This window comes from Sturnus vulgaris, chromosome 16 (assembly GCF_052056855.1).
Source record: "Sturnus vulgaris isolate bStuVul1 chromosome 16, bStuVul1.hap1, whole genome shotgun sequence".
Taxonomy (NCBI): domain Eukaryota; kingdom Metazoa; phylum Chordata; class Aves; order Passeriformes; family Sturnidae; genus Sturnus; species Sturnus vulgaris.
In genome coordinates this window covers 708065-723685 of record NC_142258.1, presented here as the reverse complement: position 1 = coordinate 723685, position 15621 = coordinate 708065, and the positions used below count along the sequence as shown (strand labels likewise).

The 15621-nt window shown below is 54.0% G+C and overlaps 1 protein-coding gene across 4 annotated transcripts in view; it reads left to right on the top strand.

The window, feature by feature from the left end:
• The first annotated feature begins 12769 nt into the window (after positions 1–12769).
• RBBP6 (RB binding protein 6, ubiquitin ligase) overlaps positions 12770–15621 on the top strand; it is a 28747-nt gene continuing 25895 nt past the window's right edge. For all 4 annotated transcript variants that reach the window (XM_014886432.2, XM_014886428.2, XM_014886430.2 and 1 more), the window contains exon 1: positions 12770–13502. In XM_014886432.2, coding sequence (XP_014741918.1) covers positions 13337–13502 — 166 coding nt within the window. In that variant the 5' untranslated portion in view covers positions 12770–13336. The remainder of the gene's footprint in view (positions 13503–15621) is intronic.

Below are 15621 nucleotides of genomic sequence, written 5' to 3'. Positions count from 1 at the left end.
GTAAACACTGCGAAACGAGCGGGTGGGCTCCACTGGCCCCAGCTGAGGGCTCGCAGTGATTCAGTCTCTGCCCTTGGAATGATCCCACGGGCAGCAGAGCAAGGAGCATCCATCCCGCAGGACACCTCGGGATACCTGTTGGGTCAGGGTCAGGTGCAGCAGTGGGGTCACCCACAGCTCCCCGCAGGTGACACAGGCACGGTGGGCACTTAGGGTGTGCCCTGGTGGGTGCTGGTGTTCCCTGGGGTGCTAGTACAGCTCAGGTGGGTGCTGGTGTTCCCTGGGATGTTGATGCTGTTCTGGGATGCTGGTGCTGCCCTGGGGTGCTGATGCTGTTCTGGGGTGCTGGTGGTGCCCAGGTGGGCACTCAGGGTGTGCCCTGGGGTGCTGGTCCAGCCCCGCAGACCCACAGGGCTCTCGCAGGGGGATGAGGATGGGGGTGGCTCCCAGCCCCGGCTGGGGCGTTGCTGAGCCGGCCCCGGGGCTGCCGCTCCCCCCGGCTCCCCAGGGAAGGTTTAATCGCTGTGTTGGTGCTGTGATGACAAAGCCGGCGGCGCAGCGCTGTCAGCCCGCGGGAGCTGGCGCTGGCACGGAGCCCGCCCTGGCTGCAGCGCAGAGCTCTGCGTTTCACCCTTGTACCCCTAATTCCGCATCCACAGCGGGACAAACGCACTGCCCCCTCTGCCGCTTGCTGCAAGGGGAGCTCCCTAATCCCCATTCCTGCAGGCTGTTCCTTCCCGGGTTTGATTTTTTTGGGGGAGTTTTTACCATTTGCTATAGCTCATGAGAGACTGGGTAAGGCCAAACTGTTTATATCATGTGTTGATTATTTATTTGATGGACAGTAATGGTTTCTGTGGTGCCATTACTATCTGTCATCTAAATCCAAATGCTGAGGTGCTGTAAAGGGCAGCCTTTCACTGGGAGCTGGAATAGCTTCTCCAGCATCGTTATCCTGCACATCCGTAAATCTCCAGCCACTAAACACAGCTCTCCAAAGTTCCCCAGAAAATTTTCAACAAATAAGACTTTCACCTGCTCTTTACTAATAAACTCCTGTCCCTCTGCCATTGTCCTCCCTCCAGTCACTAGAGGAGAAAATCCTCCTTCACCACCTGAGCTGGTGTTGGAGGCCAGCAGGAGCTGAGGGTGTTTGGGACAGGAGCTCTGGGGCCACTCCAGAGCTGGGGAACCCTGACAGGTGCCCTGGGAAACAGTGGTGCAGGTAAATGCAATTAGGAATTAATTACTACAGCTTCTCATTGCCTGCTCCTGGTGTTCCAGTACCCACAGGGAACCTCCAGGCAGGATGGGGGAGACTCCAGAGCATGTAGTGACAGGACAGGGAGGAATGGCTTCACACTCTCAGGTACTGGGAGAAGCTGTTCCTTTGGGTGGGCAGGGCTGGCACAGGGTGCCCAGAGCAGCTGTGGCTGCCCCTGGATCCCTGGGAGCGCCCAAGGCCAGGCTTGGAGCAGCCTGGGACAGTGGAAATTGTCCCTGCCTGTGGCAGGGGGTTGGATGAGGTGCTGCTCTCACTTTGCTGAGTTAAAGTTTCAGCTTCTTTAATAACCTGCAGGTCCGCTGGAAAATTGTGACGAGTGGCATCAAGAAGCAACTCGGTAAGTTTATTTTGATGAAATACAATAATTATCATGCTTAGCAGCTGTTGCTATTTAAAATAAGAAAAAACGGGGCTTGCATTGAAAATGTTTTGTAAACCATGTGCACCAACAATCTGTTCCAATGAAACCAGCCATTATGGAAACGGTATAATAGCAGGAGCTCATTATGGAAAGTTAAATTGCAAATCATATTTTGTTTCAAATGAGCTGGATGAATGCATAATTTGCCTCAAAGAAATAGTTTTGTAGTTCTGATCCTCCTGCCAAGAGCTGAAGCTCTTGGGCTGCAGCTGCCGGGGCGGCCTGATTGTCCATTTCAAACTGCAGGAAGTTTGGGTTTCAAAGGAACATTTGAAGAGAGAAAAATGAAGGAATAAAAGGCAGAGCAGTGGGAGCTGTCAGTTGGTTTCCTATGTGAGGTTCTGGTGGTGCAGGGTGGATTTAAGACACACCCAGGGCTGATCCTGTGTCCCTGTGCTGGAGCTGACCCCAGAGCAGGGCAGAGCTGGTTCCCCAGGGGCTGTGGTGACAATGAGGTGACAATGAGGTGACAGTGAGGTGACAGCATGCCTGGGAAGGGCAGCGCCACTCAGGCCGTGCCAGAGCACAGTTCTGGGGCCACCCCGAGCTCCCCCAAGGCACAGCCCTGAGGGGTTAGGACACCGTGCAGGTGTCCCCTGAGCTCTGCCTTCAGCCAGGCTGTCCCCAGAGAAGCCACCAGGCCGTGCACAGGTGACACACGGCCAGCCCTGCAGGACGTGCTGCTGCTCTGGTGCTGCAGGGCTCCGACACGTGGTGCCCGTGCCCAGAGACCTGACCTACAAGTGGTGGCACGTGAGGTGCCACACGAACACGGCTAATGGCATTTCCTCGTCGCAGGGTGGCTCCAGGGACGGGCAGTGGTGGCACAGGGGACTCGGAGCCTCTGCTCGTGGCTGTGCCACCACCGTGTGGCTGATGGAAGTGATGGGCAGGTGGCCATGGCTGCATCCTCTGCCATGGGGGACAAGCCCAGGAGCTGCCCAGAGCCTCCCTGCACTTGCTGGGGGTGGGGGATTCACTCACCACAGGTGACTCTGTCCCTTTTGGCAGGGACACATGTCACAGCTGTACCAGCTCCTCGTGCCAGGTCACCCCAGCTGTGGTGGCTTTGCAGGACCAAGGAGCTGGCCCTGTCCTGCATCCCAGGCTGTCCCCATGGCCTGCCCCAGGCACCCAGCGTCCCCCAGCCCTGCTGCTGCTGCCAGCCCAAAGGCAGTTTCATTAAATATTAAATCCAGCAGCTGCTGGCAGTGTTGGGGGGGGTGGGTAAAGACAGCAGAAGCAATTTGCAATTAAAATGTGTTTATCTTAGGAAAGAAGTCCCGGAAACTTGTAATTAAAATGTTTATACCAAGGGCAGGATTTCATAGCCTGAATCTTCAGAAATCTTAGTGAAGCAGCAGTGGCACAGGTGAGGCTGGCACAGGACAGATGGGGGCTGTGCCTCCGGGCAGTGCTGGAGGGGGGTGGGATGGTGGGGAACCGTGTCCAGCATGCCTGGAGCAGCCCCACGAGCTTTGCAGAACAAAAACCTTCACCCAGGCACTGTGCCCAGAGGATGCAGGAGGGGCAGCAGTGGATGCAGGAGGGGCAGGAGGAGCAGCAGTGGATGCAGGAGGGGCAGCAGTGGATGCAGCTCCTCCCCTGGTGGTTCTTGCCCACATCACTGCTAGGCACAGTCAGGGTGGCTGGGGTGGCTCCTGGCCATCCCCGTTGAGCTGCTGCTTTCCTCAGCACCCCCCCAGTCCTCTGGGGGTGTTTTTGTGCATTTTCATGCTTGTTTTTCCTCCAGTTCTGGCAGGTAGGGACTTCCCATGCAGAGCAGGTAACATGAAAGCATCTCCTGATTTGGGAGTTGTACAATCACAACCCCAAGCTCCCCCTTTGCTGGTCCTGCAGCAGCAAAGTCTGGGGTGAGAGTCGGAATTTAGATCCTCTCCATATTTATTTCACAGTGATAACAAGAAGTAGAAGGGCATTGAGCTGGCTCTGGGTGAGTGGAGGAGCCATAAATCACCCTGGGTGTGTCCCAGGGGCTCTCACCTCAGGCTCAAGTGCCTCTTAACCTCCCACACCATGGGAGCCCTGCAGCTGGTGCTGCTGGGCTCCAGAAGAAGCCTTGGGCATTTTTCTCAGCTGAGCTCGAGCAGTGCCCGGCACTGCTGCCCCTCTCCCAGGCAGCCCCTTCAGCAGCCTCGGCTGCAGCCTCTGCTGGCTCCTCTCCCATTCTTGCTGCTGGTCCAGCTGGCAGGGAACTCTCTGGAGTGCTGGAACTGCCCCTGCCCTGGGTTAGCTGGGACTGCCAGGATGTCAGGATGGCATCAAACCCAGAACAGAGAAAATTATATTAAATAACTGTGAAAGAAATCATTTATTTCCATATTGTCTGTGTTTTGGACTGAAGGAAAAGCCCACAACTCCAGCAGTCTGACTTTTCCTGCCAAGCCACAAATGGCAGGCGGTTCGTTAGCTTGGATCATCACTGCTCAGAATGTAATCATCTCCAGAATGAACAAAAACGTAAACCCCACTGATCAGAGGTTGCTGAGGGCTCTACACGTTCAGGATCCCCCCTCCAGCACCGGGGGGTGTTCAGTGGTCCCTGGTGTGCCCAGCCCGGGACATTGCAGGGTAAGTGCTTCCTGCTGGCTGTTGGGGGTCACCGAGCAGACCCCTCCTCTGTCCTCACCTTCCCCCTTTCCTCGTCCCCTCTGCAGAGCAGCAGCTGGGGACCTGGAGCCTTTCCTTGTGCCACAGCAAGGAGCACACAGTGGGACTGGGAGCTGAAGGAGCAGGCACTGCCCGGTTTTTGTAGAGTCATCAGAGATCCCAAACCGGTTTGGGTTGCAGGGGACCTTAAAGCCCATCCATCATTCCACCCCTGCCATGGCAGGGACACCTTCCACTGTCTCAGGGCGCTCCAAGTCCTGTCCAGCCTGGCCTTGGACACTTCCAGGGATCCAGGAGCAGCCACAACTGCTCTGGGCACGCTGTGCCAGTGAAATGTTGGTCAAGGGCACGGGGTGAGCCTGGTGCTGGACCCTCCTGGTCTCAACAATGGTGTGACCCCATGGGGCCCACAGGGAGCCCACAGGCTGGGCTGAGGATGCCAGGGGAGGTTGTGGTCGTGGGATGGAAAGGTCTGGACGGAGAGGAGAGCTCAGCACAGCACCCACAAAGCTGCAGGTCCACCACTGCTCTGCACCCACTCCATTAGTGGAGCCCATTAAATCAGGTTGTGGAAGCTCAGAGGGAAAGGAATGTGAAATGTGCCTGCAGGGCTGGCCAGAGCTGCTGGACAGGGCAGTGGGACACGCCTCAGAGGGGGCAGGAGCCGCCAGGCTCTGCCAAGGCTTTGTTGAATATTCATCTGTAGGAAATGGTTATTCATGAGCACAATGAAGATTATCGCTCTGAATTCCGAGCTGCTCAGCCCAGCTCGGTTTGATGTGGTGAGGCTCTCACAGTGCATTTGCATTAGAGAAAGCATTACTACTTTTGATGAGGAGAAGGATTACAGGAGAAATCTGCATTAATTTATTGGTAAATGTCATCTAGCATGTGTCCAAGTGTAATTCATCACAGGGCTGTAGTGCAGCCTGGTGACTCACACAGGGCTGGGGTTATTCAATAGACGGATAAATAACCCTTGGGACAAAATTACCTCATTGATATTAAATCACTATAGCTGCAGGTGAGCAGAGCCTGCCTGGGACAAGCCCCTCAGGAAATGCCAGTCCTGGGGGATGAGTGATGGGCAATGCCAGCCCTGGGGGTGCTCACTGCTCTTCCTCTGCCTGCTGAGCCTCAGCCAGCTCTTCTTGTGTGCCTGCCCAGCACCGCAGCCCTCTCCATCTGCCTGCAGCCTCACTGCTCCCTCCCAGCACAGAAACGTGCTGAGGACTTCTCCCAGCTGTCAGGGACAGCCCTGAGCTCCTGGATTCCCTCCAGGGAGCCCCCACAAGCCCAGCCACTGCCAGGACCTGCAGCAACCTCCTCGGGAAGGGTTTCCTTGCCAGTCACCAGCTCGGTGCCACTCCAGGCTCTGTCAGGGCTCATTCCACAGCTGCAGGGGTTGTTGTGTCCTTGTTTAACTCTCCCAAGGGAAGGGCTCATCCACAGCAGCGTCCAGCTGTGATCTGGGATTTCCCGTGTGATGTCAGGATGTTGTGAATGCTGGCTCTGACAGGGTGAGGACTTTGTGACAGCCAGCACCTGCCACAGCGTCTGTGACGAGCTCAGATCAGAATGTCAGTCCCAGGGCTCAGTCCCCTGGTCTGCGTGTCCTTGTCCATCTCCTCAGACACCAGTGCTCACCCCACAGTCCCGGTGTGGATTTATCCACGGTTCCAACCTCACAGAGGTGAAGATCACTGCAGCAACTTCATGGACTGTGATAAACGTGATGGCACTGGGTCTCCTACCCCACGCCCTTCCTGCCACCTCGCTCTGTCCAGAGGAGGAACATCCCAGGGGGATTGGGAGAGCAGCTCCAGGCAGGGATTAGGGAGCTCTAGGCAGAGATTAAGGAGTTGTCTCTCTAGAGCCAACCAGCCAATGGCTTTTTTATTGAATTTTCCACAGATGCAACCAGGTTCACCCAAACTCCCTGAGCTGGGGAGGAGGGAGCAGGCACATCTGCATCACACCTGCCCTGTGCTTCAGGTGCCTTTGGCAGTGGCCCTGCCTGAGGAAGCCAAGCTGAGCCCTGGCAGTTCCAGCCCTGGCAAGGCTGGAGGCTGAATCCAAGCCCCAGTGCCCCCAGCCCAGGATCATCTCCCTGCTGTGAGATATCCATGTCTGCACTGATTTCTGCTCTCACACATCTCTCCAAGCAAGCAAACTCCTGCTCCATCCTGACTGCCTGATAGGCCTTATCAACATGTTAGCAATTAATATTAGCATGGTAGAAATTGCTAATTTGCGATATACAATAATTAGAATTCAATTTAATTGCTCTCAGACTCTGCATACAAATGTGGCTTCCACACCCTGGGTTAGGGAGAACAAGAGAGGAGGAGAACATCATCCCTGATGACACGGGTGAGGCCAGCACAGCAGGGTGTCCCACCCTGGGGGTGGGTGGAAAAGCAGAGCAGCATTTCTGGGTGCTGAGCTCACTGCCAGGGTGGGCTGGATCAGGGCAGGCAGCACCCAATGCTCACCTGAGCCTCATTGCAGGAGAGGATGGGGCTTTTCCTCCTGCTTCTGGACAGGTTGGGAAGAGGGGTGCTGCTTCTGGAAACAGCAGAGGCTTCATGAATCACTGCAGGTACCAAAAGGAAATAAAAAAGTGGGAATCAAAGAGGGTTTCCCAGGGGTTGGTGCCTCTCAGACCCACACTGGGCCCTCCCTTGCAGGCTGAGATGGCAGTGGGTGCAGAACAGGGTGAGGGCATGGCCAGGGAAGAGCACGGGCAAAGTGTTGGTCCTGGGTATCCACAGGGAGACACCAAAACAATTCCCAGAGAGGAAGTTTCCTCTACACAGCACCAGTCAGACCAGTAAGATCCTGGGAGCAGTGCTGCTGCCTCTGCTCCCTGCCAGGCTGAGGAGCTGCAGAGCCCTGGCAGGAGCTGCTTGAGGGCTGGAAATCTGCCACGGGGTGAAAGATTAAAGAGGTGAGTCAAGGGGGTTAAAGATCACTCAGCTGTGGTCTCCAGTTGTCATGTGGGAAGTTTCTGGTGATGGATGGCACAAGAAGTTGTGTAACTGAGAGAGATTTAAGCTGGGATAAAACACATTTAACAAAGGGAGAAATTGAACTAGGAACAATTTACTGACAGACCCGTAGAAGGTTTTAGAAGGAAGGACACAAATGATGCTGGATTTCAGCTCACCCGTGCTGAGGGAGGTGTACCAGGCACAGGAGGGTCCTGCTGGGGGTGCAGAGAAGTGGGGAGGGAGGACAGGAGGAACGTGGTGGTGTTTGCCCACGGGGTAAACGGTTCTGGGAAGGCAGGAGCCCCTGGGCAGGAGTGGCTGAGAGCCCTGGCTCCCGAGGTGACACGGAGCCACCCCACAAGGGTGTCCTGGAGTGCTCCCAGCACCACCGCAGCTCGCACGGATTTCTTCTGCTCTGAGAGCAGAGCAGAGCAGAGCAGAGCAGCAGAAGCTGCATGGAGCCCTTATCTGCACGGGATTAGCGGCTGCTGTGACTCACAGCCGAGATGACTCAAAGACAGACGGGATCCAGGGATAAAGTCAGCCGTGCTCCCATCACCAGCCAATTCCACGAGCTCAGCAGCGTCTCCTGAGCGATTAGTGCAGGAACACGGGGAGCTGCAGAGGAGCAGTGCCGGGCTCTGGCTCTGCCTCTCCTGATCCTCAGCATCTGCAGCCGCTGATAGCTGCTGTGTGCAGCCAGCCTGGCAGGGCAGGGCTCCAGGGGACAGCGAGGAGGGGCCTTTGATCCCTCTAATTAATTCTGGTCGAAAATGGATTGGGAAGTTAAGAATGAGGAGGGACGCTGGGGCTGCTTTGATGTGTGAGGGGATGGATGCAGACGAGAGGCTGCACAGAGGACACAGATTTGGGAAAGGTTGGAGGCAAGGAGCTTGGGCAGAGGGGGCTGAGTGCTGATGGACACCCTGGTGCTCCCACAGAGCTGCTGGCACTGGGACCAGCACAGGAGCTGTGGTGTAGTAGACTCTACTGCACTAAAAATTCCTATAAACTCTAGAAAAAAACATGGAAAATTAGAGTGTTCCATTTGATAGATCATTTAACCAAAAGCACCTGAACTGACTGAAGTGTCTTTGTATGCTGTTGTTAAGAAGGAATGGGAAGAGGAAGGAAGTCTGAAAATTTTATTCTGAATTTACTATTCCTTTTTCTTTGTGTAGTTAACAAATTTCTTTTTGCCCCCTTTTAAATTTTAAGCCTGCCTTGCTTTTGCTCCTGGTTCTGTCTCACAACAGAAAACGAATATATTTCAATTGGCAAATCCAAACTATAGCAGGTGCCCAGTGGTGTTTGCCTCCTGCAGAGCCCTGTGTGCTCTGTGCCCGTGGCAGTCCCCATCAGGGGCCAGGGCACTGGGACCAGTGTGTGGGGCTGTGCTGGGCATGAACCATTGCTGATTCTGCTACTGGACACGACTGGGTGTTACCAGGGGGACATTTCCTGCCTTTCTGAACAGAAACAACCACCCAAAACAGGCACCAGAGCTTTTTTTTTTCAGCTTTATCAGTACGGTTGTTCAGCCTGGAGAAGAGAAGGCTCTGAGGTCTCCTTTCTGTGCCTAAAGGGACTCCAAGAGAGCTGAAAAAGGACTTTTTACACGGCAAGGAGGAATGGCTCCTAACTGTTAGATTAGGTATTAGGAAAAAAATCTTCCCTGTGAGGGTGGGCAGGCCCTGGATCCCCGGCAGTGCCCCAGGCCAGGCTGGACAGGGTTTGGGACAGTGGAAGGTGTCCCTGCCCAGGGCAGGAGCCGCCGCTGCCGCTCCCTCTCCCGGTGCTGAAATGACCTCTAGTGGCAGGCGGGGACGGGGGCGGCGGGCTCGAGTTCTTTGGGAAAAAAAAACAAAAACAAAAACAAAAAAACAGCACCAAAAAAACCCCCAACAAAACAAAAAAAAAAAAACCACCTAAAATATAAAGCAAATTGCGTGGGGCTCCTTCTCTCCCGAGATAGCAATGGTCAGTTAATTTTCCTCTTTTCTTTCGCCGAGCAGTTTAATTAGTGACTCGAAATTCGTTACGCAAGAAGATCACCCTGGTGCTCTCACACAGAGGGGGATCAGGCTGGGAGGTGATGCCCGGCAGCAGGATAAGGAGCCGGATCTTCCCAGAGCCTCTGGGTTCCCGGGACGAGGGCGAGCTGTGCCCAGCAGCAGCAGCAGAGCAATCGCCCTCTGTGCCCAAAATTCGGGCACCAGGAGCGGCAGGAGAGGGGATGCTGAGAGCTCTGCTGCACTGGGCTCCGTGGGCAGTGCCAGAGCAGAGCTGAGCTCATCTCCTGCCATCCTTGGGGGGCAGGAGCAAAGGAAAGCCCTCTGCGGACGAGATCCTGCTTTAATTTGGGGTCAGGACCCACGGAGGGCACGAGAGGATGGGGGCACTGAGGGGTGCTGGGGCTGGGGTCCTCAGGTGGGAACTGCCCTGCTCCGGGATGGGCTCCTTGGGGGACACTCCTGGAGCTCTCTGGATGAATTTTAGGCTTCCCGATTAAATTAGTTGTGATTATTAAGGAACAAGTTGCTTTTACTCTGATGACTTCTGTTCACACAAGGAGGAGTTTGTCCTGCTATACCTCTCCTGATTCGTTCTGTGTTGAGGAATGAGCTCTCATCTTTCTCACTCATTGATAGGGTAAATCCTCTCCTTAGCACAGAGGTTGTTAAAGTCAGGCTGCGCTGGGGCTGTCCAGGGTTGGGACATTCTGAAAACGGGGTCAGCACCTTCCAGCAGCCCACATGAGTGAGCAGATCAGGGGTGTGCTGGAGGGTAAAGCCAAGGAGGGAGCAGCTCCCTGGACTCTGGGTAATTACAGGCTGGGGTTGCTTCTTTGCTTCCTTGTTTGCTCCTTATTATGACCTAAAAGCAGGTTTCTGGATTTGTTTCAATATTCCAGCACAGCTCTTCCAGTTTCCCTCAATGAGTCCTGTGAGCCTCAGGGAGCTGGCAAATATTCATGGATTGCAAACGGGTAGGAACTCTGGAAAACCATCAGTCAGTGTTAATTAAAGCTTGGCTTTAGCCAGTGCCTGCCCACAGCAGCTGGGCCCCTCTGGGGTGCAGTGGGGGCCCCAGGCTGGCGCTGAGGGAGCAGTGTGGGTGTTCCAGCAGAGCTGGGCTCAGCCTCAGCAGATCCTGAGCTGGGATTTTGGATCACCCAAACCCTGAGTGCTCAGATCAAGGAGTTCCTCTCCTCTTGCAGAGCTCACAGCTGAAATCACAAAATAGAAACAGGTAGAGTCATTGCTGCCGACAAAACAAACTGCAGAAGGAAATACAATTCCACACCCTGGCACCTTGTGAGCCTGCTCGTGCAGGAGACCTGCCACACCTGATCTGTCCTGCTTGGCTTTGAAGTTCTGTTTGTTTCTTTTTGTGCTGTTCAGTTGTACAACAGGGACAATTCTGCATCAGCCTCAGTCCAAGGCTTGAAAACAAATGTCACAGCCATGGATTGCCAGAGGGCAGGGTGAGATGGGATTTTGGGAAGGAATTCCTGGCTGTGAGAGTGGGCAGGGCTGGCACAGGGTGCCCAGAGGAGCTGAGGCTGCCCCTGGATCCCTGGCAGTGCCCAAGGCCAGGCTGGGTGGGGCTGGGAGCAGCCTGGGACAGCGGGAGGTGTCCCTGCCATGGCAGGGGGTGGCACTGGATGAGCTTTAAGGTCCATTCCCAACCAAACCATCCTATTATTCTATGAGTCTACGATTCAAGCACTTGTGTATTTGATAATTAAAGCAACAAAGACCAAAGCTCAGCCAAAGGTGCTCTGAGCAGCAGAACTGTGCTCAGATAAAACTGCTTCTAAATCAGTAAAGTACTAAATGAGATGAAGTTCCCACACAGCTCCCAACAATCCATCATGGTAAAACACTGAAACTCCACATTACAGCAAATCGTTTCTGTATATTTCTCTTTTTTTAACTAATGTGTGAGCATGACCTAAAAAAGTGCCGACACATTTTATGTTGTTTTGCAGAACTTGGAGAGCAGTCTCCTGCTGAACGTATTTGCAGTGAAAGAGTTCAAAGTTTCAGAAGTAATTTGAAGCTACAAAAATAGCCCTGGTGCCCACAGGTGTGCAGAGACCACCAAGTTTCAATGATGCTCTAGTGTTTCATGGCTTTCAGAGTAACCCAGCCCCTCCAAAAGCCACGGGGTGTTTCCTTGCCTCGTCAGGAAGCTCACGTTCTGTTTTGTCAAGTTATGAATGTGGGTGACTGAAAACATTTGGTGTGACGTGACCGTTTGTGTCACATGCAGGAAACAGCCTGGAACAGCACATCAGACCTTTCCTTCGGGTCAGACAGGTTTGGCCAGGGCATGGCAGCATTCCCTAAATGGGGAGCTGGTGACACATCCTGGAGTCATGGAATGGTTTGGGTGGGGAGGGACCTGAAAGGACATCCACTGCCATGGCAGGGACACCTCCCATGTGCCAGGCTGCTCACAGCCCCACCCAGCCTGGCCTGGGACACTGCCAGGGATCCAGGGACAGCCACAGCTCCCAGGAAAGGATTTCTCCCCAGTATCCCAGCCAACCCTCTGGCACTGGGGGTCAGCACCCTCCTGCTCCAGGTTCCTGCTCTGATCTCACAGCTCAGCTGCTCCTGGGAGCATCCCTTGTCCAGCTGTGTCCCAAACACCTCCTGCCCTGTCCAGCTGTGTCCCAAACACCTCCTGCCCTGTCCAGCTGTGTCCCAAACACCTCCTGCCCTGTCCAGCTGTGTCCAAAGCCCCCCCTTGTCCAGCCGTGTCCCCAAGCATCAGCCTTGTCCCCCACAGCCCAAGCCGAGATTTTCACCAGGCTTTTGACGAATTTTCCACCCTTTGGGCTGAAATGTTCCCGGCGGGTTCTGCTGGACACAGGAGCCTGATCACCAACAGCGTTCAGAGGTCGCAAGCTTAGAGTAAAATTTTAAAGGAGAAGAGTTTATTCCAAGGCTTCGTTATTTTTAATTGAAAAATTAACTCGTCTTTGGATTGATTCCTTTGAGACAGCGGCAGCTGGTGGGCAAAAAGTTTCCTGTGTAAAGATTTGAGAATTAAGAAATAAATATTTGTGAAGTGAAAGACTGTTGTTTGTAAGGTTCCGGATGGGTTGAACGCGGCAGCAGCGCATACCGTGATGGTATGGGTATGAGGCAGGGCTTTAATCATGACGTGATATGTCATATGGAGTCCATGGCGATAAGAAGCCCAGGGGACGGTGACTATTATGGGCTGTAATGTCAATATTCCCTCGATCCCGTCCTTGCATTTCCCGCGGCCCCACGAGGGGCGCGCACCACGCGCTCCGCTAGGGGGCGCCCGGGGTCAGGGGGCGGGGCCGCCGCGCCCACGTGACGTCGTGTCACGCGCGGCGCCGGGTCACGTGCGGCGTGGTGGACGCGCTTCTTCTGCGCATGCCCGCGCGGCCCGTGCGGTGTCGGCCGGGAAACCCCTCGGCGCAGCGCTGAGGGCAGGGGCGGCCGCGGGAGCCGCCATCGGGGCCGAACCGGGCCGAGCGGGGCCGAACCGGGCCGAGCCGCACCGAGCGGGACCGAGCCTGAAGCAAGCGGGGCGGCGCCGGGCCGAGCGGGCCCGAACCCGAGCCCGAATCGACAGGGGCCGGGCAGAGCCGAGCGGGGCCGAGTCCTAGTCGAGCCCAATCCGAGCGAGGCCGAACCCGAGCCGACCCCGAACCGAGCGGGGCCCAGCCCGGGTCGAGCCGGGGCCGAGAGCAGGAGCCGGGCGGGCGCGCCGCGCTCGCCGAGGCCGCGGTCGTTGCGGGGCGGGGGCCGCGGGCTCGCCACGATGGAGACCTGAGGCCTCCCCAGCCCCGAGCCCTGAGGCCGCGGCCCGGCCATGGCGCAGCGCCGCGGGCTCTGAGCGCCGCTCGCCGCCCCAGCGCCGCCGCCCCGGCCCCCGCGGGCCCTGCCCGGTCCCCGCGGGCCCTGCCCGACCCCCGCGGCCCCGCCGCGCCGGAGCGGGCGCCGCCCGCGCCCCGCCATGTCGTGCGTGCATTACAAGTTCTCCTCCAAGCTCAACTATGACACGGTCACCTTCGACGGGCTGCACATCTCCCTGAGCGACCTCAAGCGCCAGATCATGGGCCGGGAGAAGCTGAAGGCGGCCGACTGCGACCTGCAGATCACCAACGCGCAGACCAAAGAAGGTGCGTGGGGCTCGGGGCTGCGGCCATGGAGCCGTGGCTGCTGTGGGCTCAGGGCTGCTCCTTTGTGGCCGCTGCTCTCGCAGCGTGCGGAGCGCGGCTCCGTGCGAGACCGGGCTACAGAAGTTCTGGTTTCCCGGAGTTTTGGGTAAAATCGGGGGGTGGAAGGGAGAGGATGTTTTGTCATAACAAACCTTTCAGCTTTCTTTGAAATCTGGTAGGGAAATGTGAAGGTGATAGGAATATAGCTCATGGCTATTTGAATGGGGGAAAACAAATTTTAGAAAGTGTGTTTGAGGACTGAACTTTGTCTTCAACTTTTTTTGCCCCCCTTCATTGGAAGGTGCTTTATAGCTTTTTTTTTTTACCCGCCTTTCATTGAAAGCGAGTGCCCATTGCAGTAATTGCTTAGAAGCAACAATTTGTATCGAGTGTATCACTGAGTTACAATTTCTGCAGACCTTTAAAGCCTCTTGCACAGTCAGCGTTTTATGTAGCAAAATTACTCTCGGGAATTCCTGGGTAATGTAAGTTTCCCAAACAAAGGACGCCGTAATTTGGTACTGCTGAGCATCATTTCATCATTCTCGTCTAATTTATTGTTTTTCTTCCTGGCATTTAGTGTTTGCTGTATCAGGCCAGTGCTGGAGTTTTATGGAAGAACATTTATAGTGAATATATGTAAGAAATGTTCTTCGAGAAGTCATAAATTCGCTTAAATCTAATAAATAGTGCTTGATTCTGCGGTGTGAATATGGGCTTGTGTTACTATGATGCTTCAATTTGGTAATCTGCCATCCTGATATGTTTGAATGTGATTAAAGACTTCGGAGTGTGACTTTTCAGAAATAAAAAGAATTGTATTTTCATTCCTGCAACGCTAAACTTTTTTATTTCCCCAACACCCCGTGGTTCTGTGTCTCAATAGTTCTTTTCTTTAAAATATGCACTAGTGGGTTTTTTTTTTCTTTCAGCGTTATGTGTTGAAGTTTAAACAGAATGCTCTGTAACTTCAGCTCTGACCTTCAGAGGGGTTGGAGTTAAAGCATCTGTTTATCTACAGATATTTAAATTATTTCCAGGAGAGTGTGGCGTGACCTGCCAGCAGAGCTTTAGGGGTGCAGGGGATGCTGTTGTGTCGAAACTCAGAAGTGTTGGATTTTTGTGACGCTGTTGAATGAAGCTGTGGAAAGCTTTCGAAGGCTGGGTTTGGTTTGCTGCGAGGGCTGTGCCCGGAGTTCGGGGCACTCTGGTGTCACCCGGGCTGCCCGGGGCTGGGAACTGAGCCTGGGGAGGGAGCTGGGCTGGAGCCCCGCTGTGGGAACAGAACAACTGCTTTGAAACAGGCCGAGCGCACGGGGGTTGTTGTAGAGTGAACAGAAAGCAAAGTTGTTAAGAGAAAAAAAGATGCTCGTAAATGTCACCTCATAAAGTATTACTGCAGCATCCGTGGTACCAGATTTACCAGGGTGTTACTTTGTTTTCATTTGTAACTCCAGGGAAGGAGAAGTGTTTGCCACACTGGAAGGTGTTAAATGTGATGCTGCCTCGAGGTGAAGTTAAAAAAGCGTTGTCCCGGATCCTATGGGCAGGTTGTGTTGCACTTTAACCTCTGCAAAATGAGTATTCAATTATAAATATATAACTATGTCGAATACATCATTTAAAATTCTGTATTAGTGACACAGATGCTTATTGAAGCTTTCCTAAGGGTGTTTTCCATGTGAAAAGGCAAAATTCCCTTCTGTGGTTTGCAGAGCATAGCTAGAGAATGTGTTTCCAAAATTTATGTCTGTCACATCTTTGGTTTATATGCATAAATGTGAATCTCGCTTTTTATTAATCAGAGGTAGATGATTAAATTAACCTGCATAAATTAAAATAACAGCTAGACCAGGATGTTCTGCCTAAGTGGGATGTTAGGAATTCTTACATGTGGACTTAAGTATTGGGGTTTTATAACTTTGTCTATCAGGAGTTCTGAGTAAATGTTAAAATGATCTTTGGAAAGAACAGAGTGGGCCATGAGTGGAGATGTGCTGCATATTCAGATTGTTCCAAGATCCTGTAAGCTTTTACAGTTCTGGAGCTGTTACTTTTCCTAATGGAAAAGCTAGTAATA